The sequence below is a fragment of the Pagrus pagrus genome (assembly GCF_965226575.1).
Source record: "Pagrus pagrus genome assembly, chromosome: 3".
In the NCBI taxonomy this organism is placed as follows: Eukaryota; Metazoa; Chordata; class Actinopteri; order Spariformes; family Sparidae; genus Pagrus; species Pagrus pagrus.
The window spans coordinates 13,675,948-13,698,049 of NC_140187.1; the positions used below are offsets into that span (position 1 = coordinate 13,675,948).

The 22,102-nt window shown below is 40.2% G+C and overlaps 1 protein-coding gene across 2 annotated transcripts; it reads left to right on the forward strand.

Moving 5' to 3' along the window:
- Positions 1-567: 567 nt before the first annotated feature.
- Positions 568-17,796, forward strand: slc6a1b (solute carrier family 6 member 1b). 2 transcript variants are annotated; one of them, XM_084349261.1, is made up of 15 exons: positions 568-951; positions 2,397-2,832; positions 3,142-3,273; positions 3,512-3,612; positions 4,100-4,209; positions 4,685-4,817; positions 6,353-6,487; positions 8,127-8,230; positions 8,765-8,889; positions 9,730-9,842; positions 10,088-10,219; positions 12,626-12,728; positions 12,907-13,007; positions 13,381-13,548; positions 15,176-17,796. In XM_084349261.1, exons 2-15 carry the CDS (start codon positions 2,586-2,588, stop codon positions 15,287-15,289), a joined length of 1,818 nt encoding a protein of 605 aa, XP_084205387.1. In that variant the 5' UTR covers positions 568-951; positions 2,397-2,585; the 3' UTR covers positions 15,290-17,796. The 2 variants fall into 2 exon arrangements, with proteins under 2 accessions (XP_084205387.1, XP_084205388.1); XM_084349262.1 differs by having other exon boundaries at positions 2,458-2,832.
- Positions 17,797-22,102: the final 4,306 nt, after the last annotated feature.

Below are 22,102 nucleotides of genomic sequence, written 5' to 3' on the forward strand. Positions count from 1 at the left end.
TCTGCATTAAGACTGCTCATTTGGGATGTTCCACAAGGGTATTTCATTTTGGAAGACAGCGGGCTAAGAAGATTATAAGCACAGTTTTCAATTTATCTCACACACCCTGACTCCCTTTATTGGCTGCGACCCTCTTATCATGTTTTGCCAGGGGCGAGAGCAGCCATTGGCATCTTCTTTTGTATCTGGAGTGGCTGCATTTGATGCTGCTTATTTTTACTCATGGCGTGGCTTCTTTTTTTTTTCAACACAAGCTGTTTTCATGTTAATCACCCACATTTGAATGGGTGGAAGTTTTTAGAAAATGGAAACAGTGAACAAGTGTCACTTAAGTGTGCAGCAACTTTATGGCGTCTAGTCATCTTTAGAAACTTACAGCAAAGGCAAATCAAAGGATGCCATCAAAATGTTAAGTAACCCATTGAAGTCCGTGTTATGCATCAACTGGCCCTTGAGTGACTCAGAAAGGGAGAGAGAGGGAGAGAAAGAGAGAGAGAAGTTGCTGATGTAAAAAAAAAAAAAAAAAAAGCAGCAGGAGTAAGGATATAAAACCTTGAGACAAGAGGATGCTCCTCTCTCAAACCCGCTGCCATCTCAGTGGTGGAAATGTTGGAGTTGGGGAGGGTCGACTTTGAGGTGACATTGACGCTATGTAGATGAGAGTGAGGATCCTGCGCTCCATGTTACGTCCCTGCTCGACTCAACTCAGACGGCGGCAGCTCCTTTCCCCGTCTTCTCTCCCCTCCTCTCTTTCAGCACCACTCCTTCCAGGACAGCACCTCGCTCTCAAAGACGCATTTGTCCGCCATCCTCCCCCCTCAGGATCGTATATGCGCTCGGTGTCGACGGATGCAAAGTTTTCACCCTGGTTTTATTCGAAAAGTGCGAGGAAGTAACTTTTTTAAAAAAAGGAATTCGGATTTTCCCATCGGGGAATTAAAGGATTTTATTGTAAGTATTCTGCTCCACAGTATGAATTTACTTCAACTAGAGAGAGATTTGTGTTTGTTGACATGTTGTAACGATAGAGCACCACGGAGGGATTGGGCATATGCAGATGCGCCGAATTTGGCATCGTGCGCGGATGTGCGCCTACACTTCACTTGATGGCGACGGAAGAGACTTATCTCACGAGGGTTATTAGCGAGTTTGATCATTCAGTCCTCCAGCCACGTATGATTTAAACATGCCAAACGTGAATGTCTGACTTGTGCAGATAAAATGCCCACACAGCTCTTTGTTCACTAAATCTCAATTCGTCTTGACGTCGTGTGTCTCTCTGAAGAAGCATCACGCGATCTCGAAATATTATGAACACGTTTGGTATTAAATGCTTATCATATAAATATGAAAGGATACTGCGCCCGTGATGCCTCGTGTTGCGCTTCGCAATTACGCACGAGAGGTGAAGGAGGGCGCAGGGAGCGCGCTCCGTGTTTCATCCGCTCAACTGTCAGGAGCAGGTGTTTATTTTCTCATTTTAGTAAAAAAGTAAAAATAATTACGTTAATCTTTTTTAAATGCAGAACATTTCTTAAAGTATGTTGTTTAAAGCAAGTGTAGCTGATTTTATTTGTACTAATTAATTAGAAAAAATAAATAGAAATTAAATATTTTAACTCCTGCAGATATTTGAAAAAAAAGTGTTATTATCATATTTACTATTAAAAAGCTCCAGTGAGTTATGAGCCTCTCCAGGTGATTCATTGGACATTGTCGTCGCGTCTGACTCCTAAATGTGTTTAATTGCTCCTCTCTTGTATCGGAGCAGTAGGAAGTGGGCCATTGAATTAAGAGCGTAATGAATCAAGGACAAAAGCAGCCTCTAAATTTCGCCTAACATGCATTCACTCCAGGCAATTAAAAGTAATTCTTATTGCATGAGAAGTCTTTATTTGATCCCGTGGGGTTCACGGATCGAGGGGCACATTTTTCTCTCTCTCTCTCCCCCTATCCCTAAGAAATGTCATGCAATTAGAACTGATGCATGGAGAATAACCGTGTAAAATAATATTTTACCAGGAAATATCAAACTTCTTTTTTCCAGCACAGGCCAGCACGATGCTCACCCAAGAAAGCAATTCAGCCACGGATTAAATCTTAATTTTTTTTTCTCCCTCTTGCAAACAGGTGATTATTCACTTAATGTGGGAAATAGATGCACTTTCATTGAAGAAAAGTTCAGAATCAGTTTTTTTCTTTTCAACATTTTAATATATTTAACAGTGAAGGCAGAATTACGCAAATGATTGTTACTGACATTCGACCTCAGAAAATATTTTCAAACAAGTAGATTTGCATTGACAGCAAGAAAAATCCTATCAGATAACGTATATCTTCTGTAAAAAAACAAAACAAACTCTATTCACATTTTTTTATGTATTGTTGTTTTTAAGGGCCGCTGGATCTCTGCTAAGCTGCCCCTGCTTCTGCTCTCGATCACTCTCATTACCCCAGTTATTCGTCTCTACTCGGCGGTTGTCTGGGAGCTGGGTTCACAGGACGGAGAAGCTGTCGTCTGCCTGGACCGGTGCTGAAACCCCCTCCTCTCCACTGGTCAGGACTACCCGACACGCGCAGTGACCATGGCCACGAACGGGACCAAAGCATCGGACGGACACGTCTTAACGGAGACGGTGAACGACGCGCCCACCACCACGCCAAACGACAAACCCAAAACCTTGGTGGTGAAAGTGCAGAAGACGAAAAATGAGATACCCGAGAGAGAAACGTGGGGTGGAAAATTTGACTTTCTTCTCTCTTGTGTCGGATACGCAATTGGACTGGGAAACGTCTGGAGATTTCCTTATTTATGTGGAAAAAACGGAGGAGGTAAACAGGAATTCTTGGCAATTTTCCTTTTATCCATACCCCAAAAAGGAGTGCAAAGATCTCGACATCAAAACCTGCCAGTTTGCCTTCCAGAGGTTTTTAATTAAAGTCTATCTCCCCCCATCCCCCACCCCAACCCCAATCTAAGCCCTGCGTAATTGCGCACAAGTGAAAGCCTGCGCTGTGATCTGGGGCGCAGTGTGAAACCAAATACCCCTTTAACCAAGTATCTTATCTGGATTATTATGAATGTTAAACGTTTATGATTCACATTCACTTACACACCTTTACCTCTCACCTCTCATTCAGGGGCCTTCTTGATTCCCTACTTTTTGACCCTCATATTTGCTGGCATGCCCCTGTTCTTTCTGGAGACGGCTCTTGGTCAGTACACGTCTATTGGAGGGCTTGGAGTGTGGAAGCTGGCCCCCATGTTCAAAGGTAAAAGACACCTTTATGTTACCCATAAGGCCCTCAACTCTGCTTTGTTTAGACTGTTAACTGGGCGAAGGCCAGGCTGAATAACAGACATAGGCAAAGCTGGAAATTGGGGGGTTTTGTAATTACATAACAAAGGGGAAGGAATTCTCCTTTCAAGCATTTCTTACATATATAATTATTCTTGTTTTATTTCAACATAAATATTCCAGCATAATTTAACAACATCCCTTTGTTCCAGGTGTGGGTCTGGCTGCTGCTGTCCTGTCCTTCTGGCTAAATATCTATTACATTGTAATCATTTCCTGGGCTATTTACTATCTGTACAACTCCTTCACCACTGTGAGTACTTGATATTTATATTCATGCTGTTTCCTAATACAACAATGTAATACCAGGACTCAAATACATGTTGAAAATTTAGGGGAGAAAAAATTCCCATAGTAGTTTAGTTTCCTTGAAGTGCCCCTTTAAATTGGAACAAAGCACTTTGTTTTTGCCCAAGTTGTATTTTTTAACATAGTAACCCTTTTAGTTATGTGGTAGGTTCTGTTTGCCAGCACCTTTTATTTAAGGGTGCACGGACCTTAACAGGGTATGACATTTATTACTTCCTTTCCCACATAATTAGCTCCTTACACAAGGTATTGATAAATGCATTTGGCGATGAGGCATTCACTCCTCTGAGAAAAGCATGAAATCTCAATGAGTATCATGGTCTTGGCTGCTCGACAGCCAGAGAGAATGGGACCCGGCGGTGGGAGAGTGGTCCAAGTAAAAAGAGCTGTCTGTGTGATTTTTCTCTCTTTTTTTCCTCTTTAATTTTCAGGACCTGCCATGGCAGAGTTGTGGCAATCCCTGGAACACAGACCGCTGCTACACCAACTACAGCATTGCAGACACCAGAAACCTCACCAGCGCCGTGGTGGAGTTCTGGGAGTAAGCTGGACACGAGTCTGTTTTTATCACGAGGATAGAGCTCCGTTGTGAAGTTTTAAGCTGCACAGAAAGCTCATGGTCCTCTCTGTGCATAATGAAGATCAGGGTTGGAGTCTGATGTTGCCATTTGGATCTGAGGATCCACTGGTTCAACAAATCCTCTAATATCTGTCTCTCCAGATACTTCTAGAAGGAAAAATTATGAACGTACAATAAAGGGCCTCAAATGAGCCTAAATTAAGCTGATGAGTGTTTAAATAATGCATGTAGACATACGTGCAAGCAAGCATGACATCCCTTTACTGTGGCGACTTAAAAAAGCTTTAGGGGTGAGAAAAGCAAGCCAGGCAGAGGGGTCTTTGTATATATCTAGACACATGTGTGCATATTTGTGTGTGCACCCATTCATGCTGCATGTTTGAGATTAAGATGCATTTGTGCGTTATAGTAAAACCACTTTACTTCTTCCCTGCAGACGTAACATGCACCAGATGACCGATGGTCTGGAGAAGCCCGGGGAGGTCAGGGTCCCACTGGCTATTACACTGGCCATTGCATGGGTGCTCGTCTATTTCTGTATCTGGAAGGGGGTCAGCTGGACTGGCAAAGTAAGTTAAGATAGGAACTAAACAGAATGGAAAAACTACGTCCATCTTTAATTGAATTTGCATCATCTTTTTGTTTAGGTCACTGAATGGGCACTATGACATGTTGGATTATTGTTCGAATAAAGGGATTGCATAACTTCACTGAACCCTTAATCTATTCAGCTGTTTTCATGATTTCGTAAGTTTTAATGCCATGAAATATTTGGAAATCATACATGACAATTTCACAACTTTGACTTAAGCTAAACAACACGGTGACTGGCAGCAGTCTTTCATTAAAAGATGATACATTATGATACATGCAATTTCCATTTAATCAAAAGCACCTTAAAGCAACATTATGTAGAATTTGGCCTTTTGTGCAATTTGGCGCCCCCCTCAGTTCCTGAGTGCGACACCACTGTTATAAATACAAATCACAGATCTGTAACAATTTGTCATATGTAATGTAGGTGCTAACTACAAACAAAACTCATTATGTCCACATTGTGCGTTGAAAACTTGTACGTTGAAGTAAACATGTATGTAACGCTCTGATCCTACCTTCTCACTGAAGTTACATAGTGCAGAAACAAGTGACAGGGGGCGGAGTGGCTGAGACAGAGACACCATTCACCCTATAACAAGACACTGTACCATTACAATGATTTTGAAGCTGTTATTTCAGGGTAAAAAGTTACATTATGTTGCTTTAAGTATTACATGCGCCTACATTTTGACACCACTGGCCCTCACATCCTGTTACAAACACTGGAACATTTTATTAGCATTAAAAGAACTGCATTGTGCTGGTTTAAGTCCTATTTATCACATGGATCTGAGTTGGTCCGATTAATCCTCTATGCATACCAAAGTAAGTCATGGAGTTCCACAAGGCTCTGTGCTTGGACCGTTACTTTTTACTTTATGCTCTTTTTCTCTCCACTGTCGCCAAGTGCTTACTCACTGGGTTAATACTGGGCCTCTATAAATGAAAGGGTATGGTCTAGACCTGCTCTAATTGAAAAGTGTCACAAGATAACGTTTGTTTTAATTTGGCACTATATAAATAAAATTGACTTGACTTGAATTCATGTTACATAAAGAGAATGATGGCCTAAACTTCTTGCCCACAAAATTACAAAACCATAACACATAGCAGTGTCAGGGATTGTGTCTTTGCTGCTTCACTTCTTATTCAGTGGATTATATCATGACTGCGCTGAAGTGTGTTGACTTTTGATAGCACAGAGCAAAATTAGTTCAGATAAGGAGGGAAATAGTGCACTTCAAGTGTGCTGAACCCAACCATGCTGGGGTCATGTTGCCTCTGGGGAAAGGCTGACTAGGTCACTGTGCTGCACGGTGCTGTGGGGATGGTGCCACAGTACTGTAACACTGTTCATGACAAGTTGAACAACCCAGCAGTTTCAATTTCTTCTCCTGTTCTGCTGCCCTGCAGGGCAAATTTTCCAAGTGAAAAAATGCTCCCCAGCTGATTTTAACACAGCTTGAATAACAATATATTTGATCTATTTTTTCTTTGTGTCCCACAGGTGGTGTACTTCTCAGCCACGTACCCTTACTTCATGCTGTTCATCCTGTTTTGCCGTGGCGTCACTCTACCTGGTGCTTTTGATGGAATCCTCTTCTACATCACACCAGACTTTGAAAAACTTAAGCAGTCTGAGGTAGGCTCTCCTCAACCTCTGCTCTCTCATCGCAGCCCTACATGTCTTGTGTTTAGAAAAACATATGGCACTGTGTAGATCATCTGAAATAAAGGTGGCTGCAGAGGACAATCTAAGTCAGTGGGATGCGTTTTGGATGCGTCATACAGGTTGTTTACAGATTAAAGTAATGCCATTGTAGAGGTCATTAAAGTGTGCATGGACCTCAATTTAGTCCAATAGTTTTTCAGTGATTGCATAATGTTAATACTAACACTTAAAATCAATGTGGATTAAATGGGCTCAATCATTTTGTTTTCAATTTGTATAGGCTGCATACAAAAAGCAAGGTACATAACACAAACAATAGACACAGACAATGGCTAACTGTTGACGAAGAACAAGAAGGCAACAACAGAAACGTAAATCATCATCCTCAATATTTTAACTGATATAACAATGAAATGTTAAAGGTGCAATATGTGACAATCGGCCACCTGTCAAAAAACAAATTGGCTGCAGCATATCACCAGAGTACTGTAGCTGCCTTGGCTAGTTAGCTCAGTTAGCCATGCAGCTAGTGGTTTGGACTGGGAGCTCGGGGACCAGGGGAATCTAAGTGTGGACACCTGTAGCACGGGCGCTTTGGACCGGGTCAAGCCGAGGTTAGCTGGTTAGCATGCAAACTTCTACAGACAGCTCTGCAACATAATACGTAGACATCATAATGTCAAAACTGCAGATTGTTCACTTTTTGTGGTTGATAATTTTAGTTAATTTATGAAGGTTCACAACTAAATTTGCCACTTTAATGAATGTATGGACTTTATGTTTTGGGGATTACTTGGTTCCAAAGCTGCAATAACCTTTATTATGATTTCAGCACAGTCCTCTTCAATACAATCTATAATGGGGCTCCAGACAGAGAAAATCCAGGTCTCCTTAGAGAACAAGTGTGAGCCTTCCCAATAGGAGGAGTTGTAGAACATAACAAAGCCAACGTGAAAAAGATGGTTTGTCTTCGACAAGTCAACGCTGTAATATTGATTAGTGCACAGTACCAAAGAAGACTAAGAATCCACTTAGATCTGTTTAGTTTAGATAAGGACATCTATTAGCACACCGAGATAAACATTAATATTAGCATATTTTCCCTTGAGCAGCAGAGCAACAAGATTACAAAAAGTTGAACCCCTGTGATGACTATGTACCATTGTATTTATCTTGCTGATGCAGGCGTATAAAGCATACTGTATGCTGTAACATACCTCAGACAGCTACTGAAAGGCTGAAGTGTGCCATCAGTTTGTAGGCTGATGTCCAGAAGAGAGAAGGCAGCTGTGTTAAGTTGATCAAGATGGGGTGCAATGTGATTAGACTGCATCAGATAAGTGTAACACAACAGCACTTAGGTGTTACAGTTTCCCAGAAATTGTTTTTCAGTTTCTGACATTACATCAAAGGTCTATAAGAGACAAAATACATTTGTGCACATGGCTTGATCAGCCAAACAAAGAATATTGGCTCAAAATGATGATGATCATCAGTGAAATAAATAAATCTTGGCCATTTTTAACCAAAAATCTCTGTTTAGCATCGACTGTGCTTAATCTACATTGGGTTATTTTAACATCTTTTTTTTATAATGTTTGTGTGTCAGGTATGGCTGGATGCTGCCACTCAGATCTTCTTTTCCTATGGGCTGGGATTAGGCTCTCTGATTGCTCTTGGCAGCTACAATACCTTCAATAACAACGTATACAGGTAGGTGATTATTATATGTTACATTTCAGATCAATTTACCACATGAATCAAAAACCTTACCAGATGAAATATCTAGCACCGGTCACTCACACATCTGTTCTTGTTGTTAAAGGAGACTGTGCAGATGTCTCTTTCTTGGATTATTTTGGTCTCCTGGCAACATAGTGTCTGCTGTACCTTCTATTTTGGGACTATTTGAGCCTCCAGCTGTATCAGTCTTTTCATTATTTTGGCTCCCTTTTACACTCACAGGCACAGACGTTCGGTTTGCCTCTGTCACATTGTCAGATAAACACTGGCCTGCAGCCCAACTCTGTTCATCTCTGGTTCCAACTATTTTGAAACTGCTGGAGCTCGCTGCCATTTTAAAAGAACAGGTCAATATAAATGTATTCAGCTGCTGTGCTGCTGCAGGATGCAAAATGGCTCTCCGCTGTCCCTTCCCCCCATGCCTCTCGACAATGTGTGACGGGTTGATAAGGAATTGATATAGGCGTGACAATGGCTGCCTTGTGCTTTGTCTCTCCCGTACAGAGATTCTGTCATTGTCTGCTGCATCAACTCCTTCACCAGCATGTTTGCTGGCTTTGTCATCTTCTCCATCGTCGGATTCATGGCCAATGTAACAAAAAGACCCATCGCTGATGTGGCAGCCTCAGGTAATTGCAATCAATGTTGAATCTCGATAGTGACAATAGGCACAGGCCAGAAAAGATACTTGCAGGGGTGCGAAAAATTAGGTCCTGAAATTGCAAGATGTTATTCTATCAGTCAGAAAAGGAAGCTTTTAGCTCGTCACTATACGTCAGTTTTGATTTCTGGGTTTATAAGGAAGAAAAATTGCTCAATGATTTTTCAAAACTGTCTGTCCTTTGTAAGTAGTCAAGTTTGACATGAAGCACTCACACATTTTTTTCTTCCAAGGTCACTTTGGATTTGGATGTTCTTTTTTTTTTTATCAAGTATTGCAGTTACTGTCATTATAGATTGCTGCAGGAATGTTTCCTAAAACCCAAAGATGAGTTAGCAATTTTGCACTTTCTGTTTCCTCGTCTTAAAGTCAGGGTTTTTTGAATGGGATTTTAGTTTGATGTTTGAGTTAAGGTCAGTGTTCAACACAAGCTTAAGGGATTTTCAACTTTTGTTCTATGAATGAAATACATCAATAAATACCCCACTCATACCCCCAAAGAGTGCATTGTATACTGTAGTAGGAAGCTTAGTTATGGTGATGCTGAAGTCATGGTGTAGCTAGCTTATAACCAAATATTAGCTTTTTTTGCATTTTAAACTTCAAAAATCATTTAAGTGGTGTATGTATTGTTTTGTCTGCCACAGAGTTTATTTTCTACATTGATCCAAAGCTGACTGAAAAATCCGGGTTAGCCTACAAAAATATGTCATCCCTGCACACATTTCAAAATAAACTATTTTTTTGCTATGTTATTAGTGTCCCATTGTAAATTCACATCAGCATGTTTCTGTTTTTCTTTGGTCAGGACCTGGTCTGGCATTTTTGGCTTATCCTGAGGCCGTCACTCAGCTGCCCATCTCTCCTCTCTGGGCTATACTATTTTTCTCCATGCTACTGATGCTGGGAATCGACAGCCAGGTAAACGCTACCCAACAACATGCTCTTAGTTTTTTGATTCCAAACATATAACATGTCTAAGGCCAGGTTTTTATTGTTTTTTCACAGTGGTAGATAGCCATGTAAACAGAATGCTATGACATAACGTAGAACGTCTTTCATTGATTAAAGTTACCTCTGATCCTTAGAAATAGGCCCAGTTTCTTTGATTGTGTCAACAGTGTATTACGTAACACAGTTTTGACATGACTCTCCAATCTCCTCAGTTCTGCACTGTGGAAGGCTTCATCACTGCTCTGGTTGATGAATTCCCTCATATTCTCCGAAAACGCAGAGAGATCTTCATCGCAATCGTCTGCCTTATTTCTTATATCATTGGACTGTCCAACATCACACAGGTAAATACTTCATCACTGGGTAGTTAGTTCAAAGGCACTCACAATAGCCTCCAACTGAATTACACGTCTCTTCCCATATCTGGGTCAATGTTGAGTCTGTATTGTTCAGTTTATCAAATAATCATACCACATCATCTCTATGGGGATTGCATCGATGGCATTGTCAAAGGATAGTAAAACATTTCCACAGACTTGAAAGCTTCCCTCAGGACACCAGCAGTGTGACCTCTTCAGTTTACCAAGTATCCTGCAACACCATTAACTCAGCTCGGCCTAAATTGTGCAGTGATCCTCATATGAAAACAGCATGTAAGTCAAAAGGTCATGGGGTCATACCTCCTCTGAGACTGTAGCTCCCAGCCACAGCGATTCAGGTCATTTAGCATCATGTTTTAGACGGAAAACGTGAAACAACATGAAACAGGTTCACAGCCATGATATCCTACACTTGGTTAACTGCTAGCTGCTGGACCAAAGGATGATGACTTGGTCAGCTGGTTTGTTTGTTCAACACTTTGGTCCAGAGCAAAAGGTCTCACATATACATGCCCTGAAATGTAGGATTTGCCACTACAATGAACTACTGTCTAAAGCCACCATCGGGCGTAATTGACTTCTGACCGACACTTTGCCCCACTTTGTCTGTAACGGCTGCAATTCCATGAAATGTGTTGATGATGAATCCTAATGCTCTTTAATGCTTTGCTAGTGCCACCATCAGGCCACAATTTACATTAAATAAGTGAAAAAAATGTCTGAGAGGCACTTATCATAGGTAATACGAAGATATAATGTACTTTATGATATTATTATTATTGCTAAACAAATTCATGCCCCTCAGAGAATGATGGGTACTTCATGAGCTTTCCTCTAACACCCCCTAGGAGTAAAGGTGACCTATTATGCATTTTAGTTTTTTTCTTTCCTTCTTGTGCATGTCAAAGATCTTGAAAGTTAAAAAGCTCCTCTCTCCTACAGAAAAACACTGCTCCTGAAATGCCCTGTCAGTAGTCTCGCCTTTAATTCTGTGACTTTGTGACATCACAGTAGGTTACCATGTCACACATTTGCATAATTTATGCCTAGCAGCTAGTTTGGCATATAAGAACTGATTTAGCACAGCTACTCTGTTGTTGTTAGCGGTGCTGGCTCAGGCATGTGTGACCTGACCAATCAGAGCAGACCGGGTATTCGAGTGGGGGGCCTTAAAGAGACAGGAGCTGAAACAGAGTGTTTCAGACAGAGTGCGAATACAGTGCTGCAGCAGCGAACAGTATAAGAAGTGTTTTTTGAGCATTAAAGGATGTAAACCTGTTCTAGTAGTAACCTCAAATAAAATTAAGAATCTGAAAATAAGCCTGATATCTCTAATTTAAAAAAAAGGAATAATATATGTATTTATTCAGTTTTAAAAACTTCATAATTCTACTTAAAGATCTTCTATTCATATTATTCATTTATTTTAATGTTGTATTAAAGATCTTTTTGTATCAAAGAATTAAAAGATTTAATTGTATTGGTCTATAGTTATCTCTCAATATTAGATGACATTATTGAGCCACGTTTTAACACGATTGGCATGAATTCTTAATTTTCAGTTTCAGACTTCGTGTACTCATCAGAAGAGATGTTGGAAGTGTTTCTTCTCAAGCACACCATGCTTTATCCACCAAACTTTTTTGGCTATCTTGTCTTCATCGGATTAAAAACATTTTATTTATATTTTATTTCTTTATAATTTTTTCACCACAAAACATTGCTGGCAGTAGTTTTATCACATTTCAAACCAAAAGTAAAGTATAAAAAATAACAAGGGATGGAGGCGAGCTCAGCAAAAAGTTGGCAAAGAAGCTTCAGTGTGTGGCTACTCTTGAGCTAAAAATGACAGAATCACCGCAGGCCAAGGTCATGTTATCTAATGACACTAGAGGACCCTGCATTGTCCGTCTACTTCTGCCAAACTGGATTGTCATCATGCCACATGCACAGCCCTGTTAGAGTGAGGCAGTTACCCTAATCACTGCTCCAGGCAGTATAAAATGTATCCAGCTTCACAGGGTAAGAGCTGACGAACTGTAGCAGGTCCTTCAGCGCTGGTCTCCATAATGACCTGATAGCTGCAAGAGATCGTGGACAGACATGAAGTGTTTCAGGGAGATGCCTGACCTGCGCTGGTCATGTCTGTGCTGCACAAGTCTTCGCACCAGTTCTGTCCTCACCAATGAGATGTCACTAACGCTCACCAGCCACAGCCGCTGGTGCTCTCGCCCTTGATGTTATTCCACTTGACCGATTTAGTCCTGTCCTGCACGTCCAGCACTATAATTGCATCTTCAGTGCTTCCCCCTTTGCCTTCATCGGTCTTATCATCTTCTCATCTTTTGTTTTTCTCCTCTCCTTTTGCAGGGTGGACTGTACGTTTTCAAGCTATTCGACTACTATTCAGCTAGTGGAATGTGCCTGCTCTTCCTGGTCTTCTTTGAGTGCATCTCAATTTCTTGGTTTTATGGTGAGCCACACTCACAAGGTTTTTTGTCCAACTAAAAACAGGACATAAACATTTCTGTCTTCTGTTGCTGACTCATTGAACTCTAAAATCTCAAAATCTCAACATTTAAGATCCACACTTGATCCTGAATAATAGATGAACATGATACCTAAAACTATTCATCATCATTTATCTCCAGGTGTGGACAAGTTCTATGACAACATCGAGGAGATGATTGGCCACAGGCCCTGTCTGTGGTGGAAGGCCTGCTGGGTTGTATTCACTCCACTCATTGTGGTTGTAAGTAACACTGTTCCAGACACCAGCAGGGAGAATAACACCACATCGTGCACAATATTTAGGCTTATGAGGTCTCAGGTGATGCTATGTACTGAGAATGATTGCTATATAACATGATTTTTCTTGTTACTTTAGCTTGATGGTTGTGCTCATGAAACCAAAAGTAGTTAATGGCATTACTATCTGAAACCTCCTACCTTACTGTAAGATATCTTCATGTGAATGGCCAAGAATTTGCAAATTATTAGTCAAACGTCTAAACTAGCACAATATATAAGTCAACTGTAATTTTGGTTTAAAAGTTTTGCACTACGAGCTCTATGAGCATGATGATGAAGGTGCTGAGATCTTCTTCTGTGTCCTTCTTGTCCAGGGAGTCTTCTTGTTCAGTGCAGTGCAGATGGTTCCCCTCACATTGGGTGACTATGTGTTCCCAGCCTGGGGCCAGGGGGTTGGCTGGTGCATGGCCCTCTCCTCCATGACCCTCATCCCTGGCTACATGGTCTACATGTTCCTCACACTCAAAGGCACATACAAAGAGGTAAGATCAATCTGGATTCAGTCTAAAACTGTACTAATATACTATACAATATACTTGTGTTAAAAGGGAGTACAGCTACTATATCCATGCACTTAAAGGAAAGGGTATATAAAAACCAAGAGTTATGGTTATTGCAGAGCAAATGCAATAGCCGCAGATTTCCCAGAACGTATACTACCTCTGAGCATTTCACACATCTATTAACTGGTTTGAATTTTAATCTGCAGTCAGTCAGTACCGAGGCAGGCTCTGTGTTAAGAGTTTCAAGTAGATTACTTGGTATGCAAGATTTCTGGCTGAAATATATTACTACACACTGTATGAGAGACAAATCCAACACAGTGAACACAGTGGTGTTTTTAGAGGGTGCTGATATTTTGTGAGGATAATGTAAATGCGGCATACAAGCCCTGAGGATTTTACAGAGAAGATCATTTTTAACCATGTGGGGACGCTTGAATAAACATTTAAGGTCACCCTGTAGATTTTTACAACCAGTTAGGCTAAAATATGTTTACCAGAATTATACTGATCCAGGATTTATTTCATCTTCACTTACATTTACAACATTACATAAAGGCTGGCAATGAAGGCCGTACCTGAAATGTAATTCAGTAGCAAGAGGACTCACACTGGATGTTAAAATGCTCAGCTTAAGCCACTGTGCATTATAACTGTACTGTGATTCAATGCTTTTGTAATGAGCAAACACACAGGCATGCTGGGTAAAGACGTGATAAATTGCCATGAAGAGTAGAACAGAGATAAAAGGATTAGTAAAATAGAGTTTCTAATTAGTTCTGTTAAACCATTTTTGATTCCTTTTTGCTACACCAGCCACTGAGTTCTCGGTATATTACATTAATTTGTATGCAGCAGAATGGTACACTGCTTTTTTATTGATCTGATGATCCTAATCAATGACACATTATACCTTTTCCGGCATGCCATTAACATTAAAGAGCTTTTTGATTTGCAGTCATTCACAGTGAGCTAAATAATAACCTTACATCTACACGGTACAGATATAGCTTTATAGCCGCCACTGACAGAATAAATGGGCCATAATTGCAGGCAGTGCAACGGAGGCTGTCGGAGGCGATGTGCAGGTGTCAGATCCTGCAGTAACAGCTGATGGCTGATTGTCTAATTGTAGCAATCAGCCAGCTGATTAGTGCTCTGCACCCAGGCGAACGCTTACTTTCACAAACACTCCATATAAATGCCGACTGTGCCGCAGAGCCCGGGTCCAACGCTGCTCATAGTTTGGAAGAAGTTTGGGATGGTTTGATTTTGTTTTGCAGGCTCACTGAATCTGGCCCATAAAGCAGTTTTTAGTGTCATTAATATTGGCTTTTATGTTCCTTTATCAGCTATATCTCCGGCTGTATATCATGGAAAATGCATAGTCTATTCTGAGACTATCTAGGATGTTTAGATTCAGAGCCTGAGGCTGTGCATTCATCAAGCTCACAGCTGTGTAGCTGGCGTGTTCTGTTACAGCTTATGGGTTTGAGCTGTTTGGTTCCTCCTAATGGTATATGACAATGTCTCATTGTAATTTTGACACCATCTGTGCACTTGTCAGTTGTGTGATACCAGTGATTTCACCACTCCTCTCTTTCAGCGTCTGCGGATGATGATCAAGCCGGTGAAACTGGTGAAGGCTCAGGAAAATGGCCCGGACCAGCAGACAGAAAACCAGAGTCAGAACCCTGCCAACGAGGAAGCCTACATCTAGAAACTTCTGCCTGTCTCTGTCTCGACGGCCAGACTGGCGATCTCCACAGAAGAAACGTAATCAAGGTTGGGAACGACCACCAGACTTCCATGTCTGCTTTTATTCACCTACCTCCTGGGGACACGTGAGACCAACCTGATTACACAGTTGTTTTTAGGGTTTTTTTTCTGTTTGTTTATTTGTATAATACAGAGTTATAAAACTGATGAGTAAAAACAAACTACCCAGCAAAATTGTTGTGATATTATGAATTTCATTATGCAAAAAAGTTAGTCTTTTTAGAAAAGGAAATGTGACTTAGGAAATTACTGTATATTGAATATATAATTTAAATTTGGAGGCCCGCGTTGATTCAATAGTATTGTGCTACTTTGAAGATATTAACTAATCTACTAAACTACAATTACTGTACAAAGACAAATATGGGTTAAATGCATTTTGCTTGTACATGAAATAAATACATTAAAATGAATGCAGTGTTGTAGGTGAAAAAAATGCTATTTGAAAGTTTGTAAAGTGAAAATTGAATATTGACCAATTTAAGGCAAAGACAATATGGGAATGTGCAACAGGTAAGGCCAAATCTGCTCGTATGTGTAAAATATAATTTAGCCGGACTATCACTCCCTTGCAGGATCCTGCAGTTTGCCTGAAATGTTTACCACCCATGTCTGGGACTACCTTTGAAAAGCACAAGCACAGTAAGGAATTTTGAAGCGTCCAACTTCATTTTGGCTCGATTGAAACTTGTGACAACAGCAAAAATAACTTACATGTGATACATAGCAAGAGACTGTTATAATTGTTTCTTTGTTTTCTAAAGAACAATAACTTTGTATGTTGTCTGAATCTTTTTTGTAGAGTCATTTCTAGGTCGTTTTCTATATGTGAGAGTGAGAAGGACCAAAATCATACTCAAGTTTGAAAGATTGGTGCAGACAGTTGACTCACTGACTATATAGATTAAATCAAGCACCCCTCTTGTCTCTATAAAGAGCAACAGGGTAGAAAAGTAAAGACAGCATCCACCTACAAGCACAATTTGAATCTGTAAACTACCACCTCCAACTATAACAATGTAGCCAATACAGAATTCCCACATTTGCACTTTGCGTACTATATTTCTTTGGAAAATGTTTTTTTTTTTTCTCCTGCCAACAAGTTAAGTGGAAAGACAGAGTTGTGTCGCAATAAGCCAATGCTAATTCTGATCCATATTTTTAAACTGTGAGACTGAATATGCTCCAGTGGCTGCTGCATTGAAGACTGCATGATAGATTTGGGAACCATTTACTTGTATATCTATTTAGTAACCCACTTCTCAGGAACAAAGGTGGACGTGACCAAATTCTCTCAGATACTACCATTCTACACTGAAACAATTAATGCTGTATTTAAAAAAAAAAAGAAAAAACACAACTATTATCAAATTTCTGCCCTTTCCTCCCATTTATCCAATTTACCTTGAGGAGCAACAAAACATGAAAACAAGAAGCGGTATAAAATATACATAACTGGGCACAACCGAAAGCTGATCCAAAATGTCTCTTTTCTGTGTGCCATTCAGCGAGCATCATTTCTTTCAGTGTAAATGAACTGTGATGGCCTTCACTCAGTCATATTAGTAGAAGCCATAATGTGTTTCTATCCTGTGGCGTGTGCAGATATTCAATATCAGTCTAGGAGAGAGAAACTTTGGCTCAGTCAGAGGTCAAAGCCGGCAAAAGCACTGTTAACACAGCAGGACATAGCCAGATGCTGTATAGGCCAACACCACTGAAACTACTCCTTATCAAGGGATAAAGAAAAACCTATTATTACATATCAAGTTTGCTCGGCAATATAAAAACATATATATAGAAGCTGACTTTGTGACAGACCACAGATATCACTGTATTACTATGAAGGAGGATCAAGAAAATATGCTTCTGTGGCAGCTACGTGCGACAGGAATCAGGTTGAATCAGTCCCGTTTATTTTCTTTAATTTATGTTCTTTTTCTCTCAAAGATATGTGAATTAAAATGTGCAATGACAAAGGGTTCCGTGAATTTTGTATAAAGTTACCATACTGCAGTTTTCTCTCTTGAATGATGTTGTAAACTGGACTGTGTAATACATGTATCTGTGAATGTCCGTACAACCTGAGTTTTTCTTTTCTTTTGTCTAAATGTTGAACAAAAAATGTGATATTATTTGCTGTTTTCTGCAATAATATTATTATCTCAGAAACTAAAGCACATATCTCTCTCAACTGTAAAAATTATAATTACAATAACAGAATAGAGTAATAATAAAGATGATAACAATAATAATAATGATGATAATGTAATAGAAATGTCTAGTCAGAGAATATTGTTTTGTATATTTCTAGCTGTTTCATGGGCCTAATGTAAAATATTCTATGTAAAAAAAAATATAATAAATGTCTTTAGATGGTGTTATATGAAAAAGCATGATTGCAATATATGTTATCTGCAAAAATAAATAAAGACCTATAGATTATAATGTCTGTGTCATGTAATCTTTCTGTTGGAGGAGGAGCAGGCAATATTTGGTGTCCATTCAGTTTTTAATGCATTATAAAAAGGGATTTCATAAAAGCCAATGGGGAGTTTTAGAAAGTACAAATACCATTTGTATTTGTTAAATGGATGTGACTCTTTGAATAGCTACAAGCGCTGACTTAAAAGGCATGCAAATGCTCTTCAAATATGCTTTCTGCATTGTTGAATGGGATGGTTTTGCTTGACACTGACCTACTCGGTGTTATGCTAATGCTTGATTTATTATGTAAGGGGGAATGAATATGCAATCAGCTCCATCACTGCAAGAGATGTTCTCTGTGAACTTAGCTGATAGTTTCTGACAAAATAGTTCTTGCAACAGAAATATCCTAGTGACACCTGCACTGAGAGCTGTGCCAGCAGAGACTCTATGGCTGCCATGGCTGACAGCCAATCCCTCCCAGTCACAATGCACCATCCATCTCCCTGCTGTTATGCAGTAGTTAGCCTACATTTCTATAATCCAAATAGCCACCAAATCATCACAAAATGCCCAGGGACAAAGAAGTACACAATGTGTAGCCATCTTTATTTGAAAGGATTTATGACAAGTGAACAATAAAATAATACTTCTGGTATTGTACATGAGATAGGGAAATGCTTGAATTAACTAACATGTCATGATATAACGTGTCAACATAAATCTCTTTTGGCTCTTCTACTTAACATTTGTTGTTACTTCAAACACTAATGAAATGTTTTAAATGTTGTTTATGTCCTATCCACACACACCAAGGTCACATCTCCTCCAGTAATTCTAGGACCTTGAATCTACGTGTTTACAGCTTTACTTTGTCAAACTGTTCATATGGCTTGGCGTTTTTGAATGTCATATAAGGTATCCTGTATACTTTGTTGTCTCTTTTTCCAGCTACAGTTGCAATGACACAACTTTCAAGGAAGAGGCACGAATGTACGATGTGAATGCATTATACATACAGAGAATGGTGTCAAGGCTTTGACCTTATCACCCCCCAAATAATACACCAATCTCGAGACAACATAGATTGGGGAGTGACAATAATAGCATCACCACCCAGGGGAACTACAAGCATCAGTCTTTCTCAAATGAATTAACCACTTATTAACTACACACATCAAGGTCTCTCCTGTCCAGTTATGCTCTGGAACACTAACTAACTACTCATACACACCAAGGTCACATCTCCTCCAGTCTCTCTGTAGCATCAAATATGTATGTATGTAATATTGTCTCACTGTTTATATGGCTTGGTCCTCTTGTGCATCTGGAAGGGCATCTTGTAAAGCTGATTATGTGAATGCACCGTATATACAGAGTTGGTATTTGATGTCTCTGCTCCAAACTCATCAAACCCCAAAGGGGTACAACAAGCTCAACAGAGTTTGGGGAGTGACAGTTCCACTGGGCAACTTTTTGCCCGGGTTTGCCCGGGGGTTTGTCAGATATTTTCCTAGAATATGACACGTCCTCTCCAACTACTGAATTGCAGTGGGCAGCGTCCGTCAACTTTTTTAAAGTTACCGAAATAGACAATCATGCAGTGAGTGGCAGGGAGTGTAGAGGTGTGAAAATAGGCAGAATTTGAACTTCTGTCAAGCTATTCTTCTAACAATCACTTCCATCCCTTTCCCAAAACCATGAATGCCTTTGAGAGTTATACCCCTTTTTTCCGATTTATTGAGGCAAGACTACAAAGACATGCAAAAGACACAGAAGTCTTGGAGGAGGAGGTAATGGAAAGAAGCCAGAAGGAGGTCGAAACAAAATAGAACAAGCTTTGCAATTGACTGGAGTAACTGGAGGGAAAAGGCTGTTCAGCAAGCCGCAATAGCTATTCCCCTTCCCTCTCTATGACAGCAGGCTTTTTTCCCCCATCTTCGATGGTGGCCATTTGGAAGAGGGATGAAAGGTTTGCATTAAGATTTGTTCAAACATGGTGATCTACTTAATTTGAAGCATACTGTTGCCCTCACACTAACATCACACAAATGGATGTTGGGGTGTGGAGATGACGGGGCTGATGAAATGCTGTAGGATGTAGTAGCATGAGTGAGAGTATCATCAGGTGACAGCCGATACATTTTCAGTTGAGACATGACAAATCAAAAGACTAAGCTGAGCAATAACAGCTTAAATATATTCTTGAATGCGGGGTGTGTTGGATATACATTGCATAGTGCACTGTGAGTAATGTGAGAGTAGACTCCAGTTTTGTTTTTTTCTGAACTAGCTCACAGGCTTTGCATTCTTTCAGTCAGCCTAATCATGTGGAACAGATTTATTGTGAATGCAGAATATATATAGACTTTTTAATTGGCATCTAGGCTCTGACATCATCATTCCTCGCAAGCATATACTAGCTCAGCAAAACAGAGATTGGGGAGGGATGACAATAAACATACCTCAAAAACAGGCATCAGATGCAGAGCCCAACACCACATATTATGTTGAATCTTCTGTATGAATCCTTGTGGCAAAGCACTTTCAGCCATTTCCCGAAATAAAACTTCAGACCACAAATCTACTGAGCACTGGTGCCTGACTCAGTGGTACACATTGGCATTAACCATCGTATGGCTGTTGTTATTCTGGCACCTCAGAAAATGATAGATGGATACCGAACATCTTCTAAACTAAGATGAAATTTCAAGTAGAAGGGATCAGGTTAAGTCGGAGGACAGTAATTATAACCGGATACAAATACAGTTTACTACCATGCTTCCGGATGTTCTCCTAAGAATGTGTAGAATGTTTCAGATTTTAGTTGAAATCACTCAAGAATTTACCACAAATATCAACAGAATGCAAAGAAATAACAGTTTCAACATTATTAACACTATGCATTGTGTTGCAAAGCTATCTACTGAAGTTAGCATTCTAACCAGCTAACCCCAGCCTGTCCTTGCCCCTGTGCTACCAGTATGAACACCAACACTTCAACACTTCAGTCTGGGCCGCTAGCTGCATGGCTAACTGAGCTATCTAGCTAACTAGCTAACAGCAGCTACAGTGAGCAGCTGCTAGTGGTTACTCTGGTGATATGCTGCCCCCAGTTTGTTGTAAGTATCAATTCAACAGGTCCCAATTCTTACATATTGCACCTTCAAAGCCAAAATACCAAAGTAGGTAATTTTATTGTGTTTGGTGCCGCAACATTCTGTAATGTGTTGCTCAAATTCATGTCTGGTGTGCCTCAGGTGTTTGTTTGTAAGGATCCCTTTGTTTTGAGAGTTAATAATTCATAATCATTGAAAACTACTCGTGCAAGTTATTGAATGGTGCGTCTGTATATTTGTTATTGTGTGTGTGACAGCACGCGGGAGGAATCTAGAAAGAGGCAGTGATTTTCTAGCTGGTCAGACGCATCCTCTGTCGTACAGCAGTGGTGATGACTGTGTGTTTTTGAGCATGTGTGAGTCTGTGGGCACGCATGCATGTGATTCAGCGTGTCCTTGTGAGTATGCATATATATTTATATATGAGTCTGTGTCTGCTCATCTGAGCATGCAGCAGTAGTAGAAGTGTTAGTTGTGGTGATGACACAGACATGAGCGGAGCAGCTCTGACAGCTCCAGTCTAGCAGAGGTAGTAGCTGCTCTGAAGTCACCTCCGGGGCCCCAACAACACACACACTGTGGAAATGGTAATCTGTTTTCCCTCCCTGCCAGCTTGGCCAAGGCTCCCAGTAGCATGCATACTCTCCAATTGCATCACAATCATTGGACGCTGACGTACGCAGCACGATGGGGCAAGAAAAGAGAGAAAAATACTTCCCAAAGTTGTTTCATGTGAAAGATGCAGGGAGGTTATGCAACTGACTTTATGCAATAGGAGATGTGATATCATGGGTATGTTAATAGGAGCCAGTCAAAAATACTAACACGTTCTTATAAAAAATAATAGTAATTATAATAATAATAGCCTCAGACAGCCTTTACTGTTCATTTTAAGATTTTCCTGATTACATTTAAAGCAACTTTTTTTCCACAATTGTTTCCCAACATTGTGTTGCTCTTTACCGGACCTCACCAGTTACTGTGCAAAAATGCAACTTTACTGAACAAAAACCGAGGTGATTTATGGTTTCATGGAAGACAGATACCAGTATCTTTGTTGCTAAAGTAAGCACTAACTGCTGCTAAATGTAGTTAGCTGCCGTTAGCTTGGTAAGTGGTCCTTGCTGACTCAGCCCCAGGTTCCCTTTGTCAAAATGGTCAAGTCGTTTTATGCCTACAGTAACACAACCTTGATTAACAAAGTCATG

What these genes read in the sequence shown, in the direction of transcription:
- slc6a1b (XM_084349261.1), top strand. Translation starts at nt 2,586, where the DNA reads ATGGCCACGAACGGGACCAAAGCATCGGACGGACACGTCTTAACGGAG. An exon ending in GCTGGCCCCCATGTTCAAAG is followed by an intron (nt 3,274 to 3,511) that starts GTAAAAGACACC and finishes CCTTTGTTCCAG; the next exon opens with GTGTGGGTCTGGCTGCTGCT. An exon ending in CGCTGATGTGGCAGCCTCAG is followed by an intron (nt 8,890 to 9,729) that starts GTAATTGCAATC and finishes TTCTTTGGTCAG; the next exon opens with GACCTGGTCTGGCATTTTTG.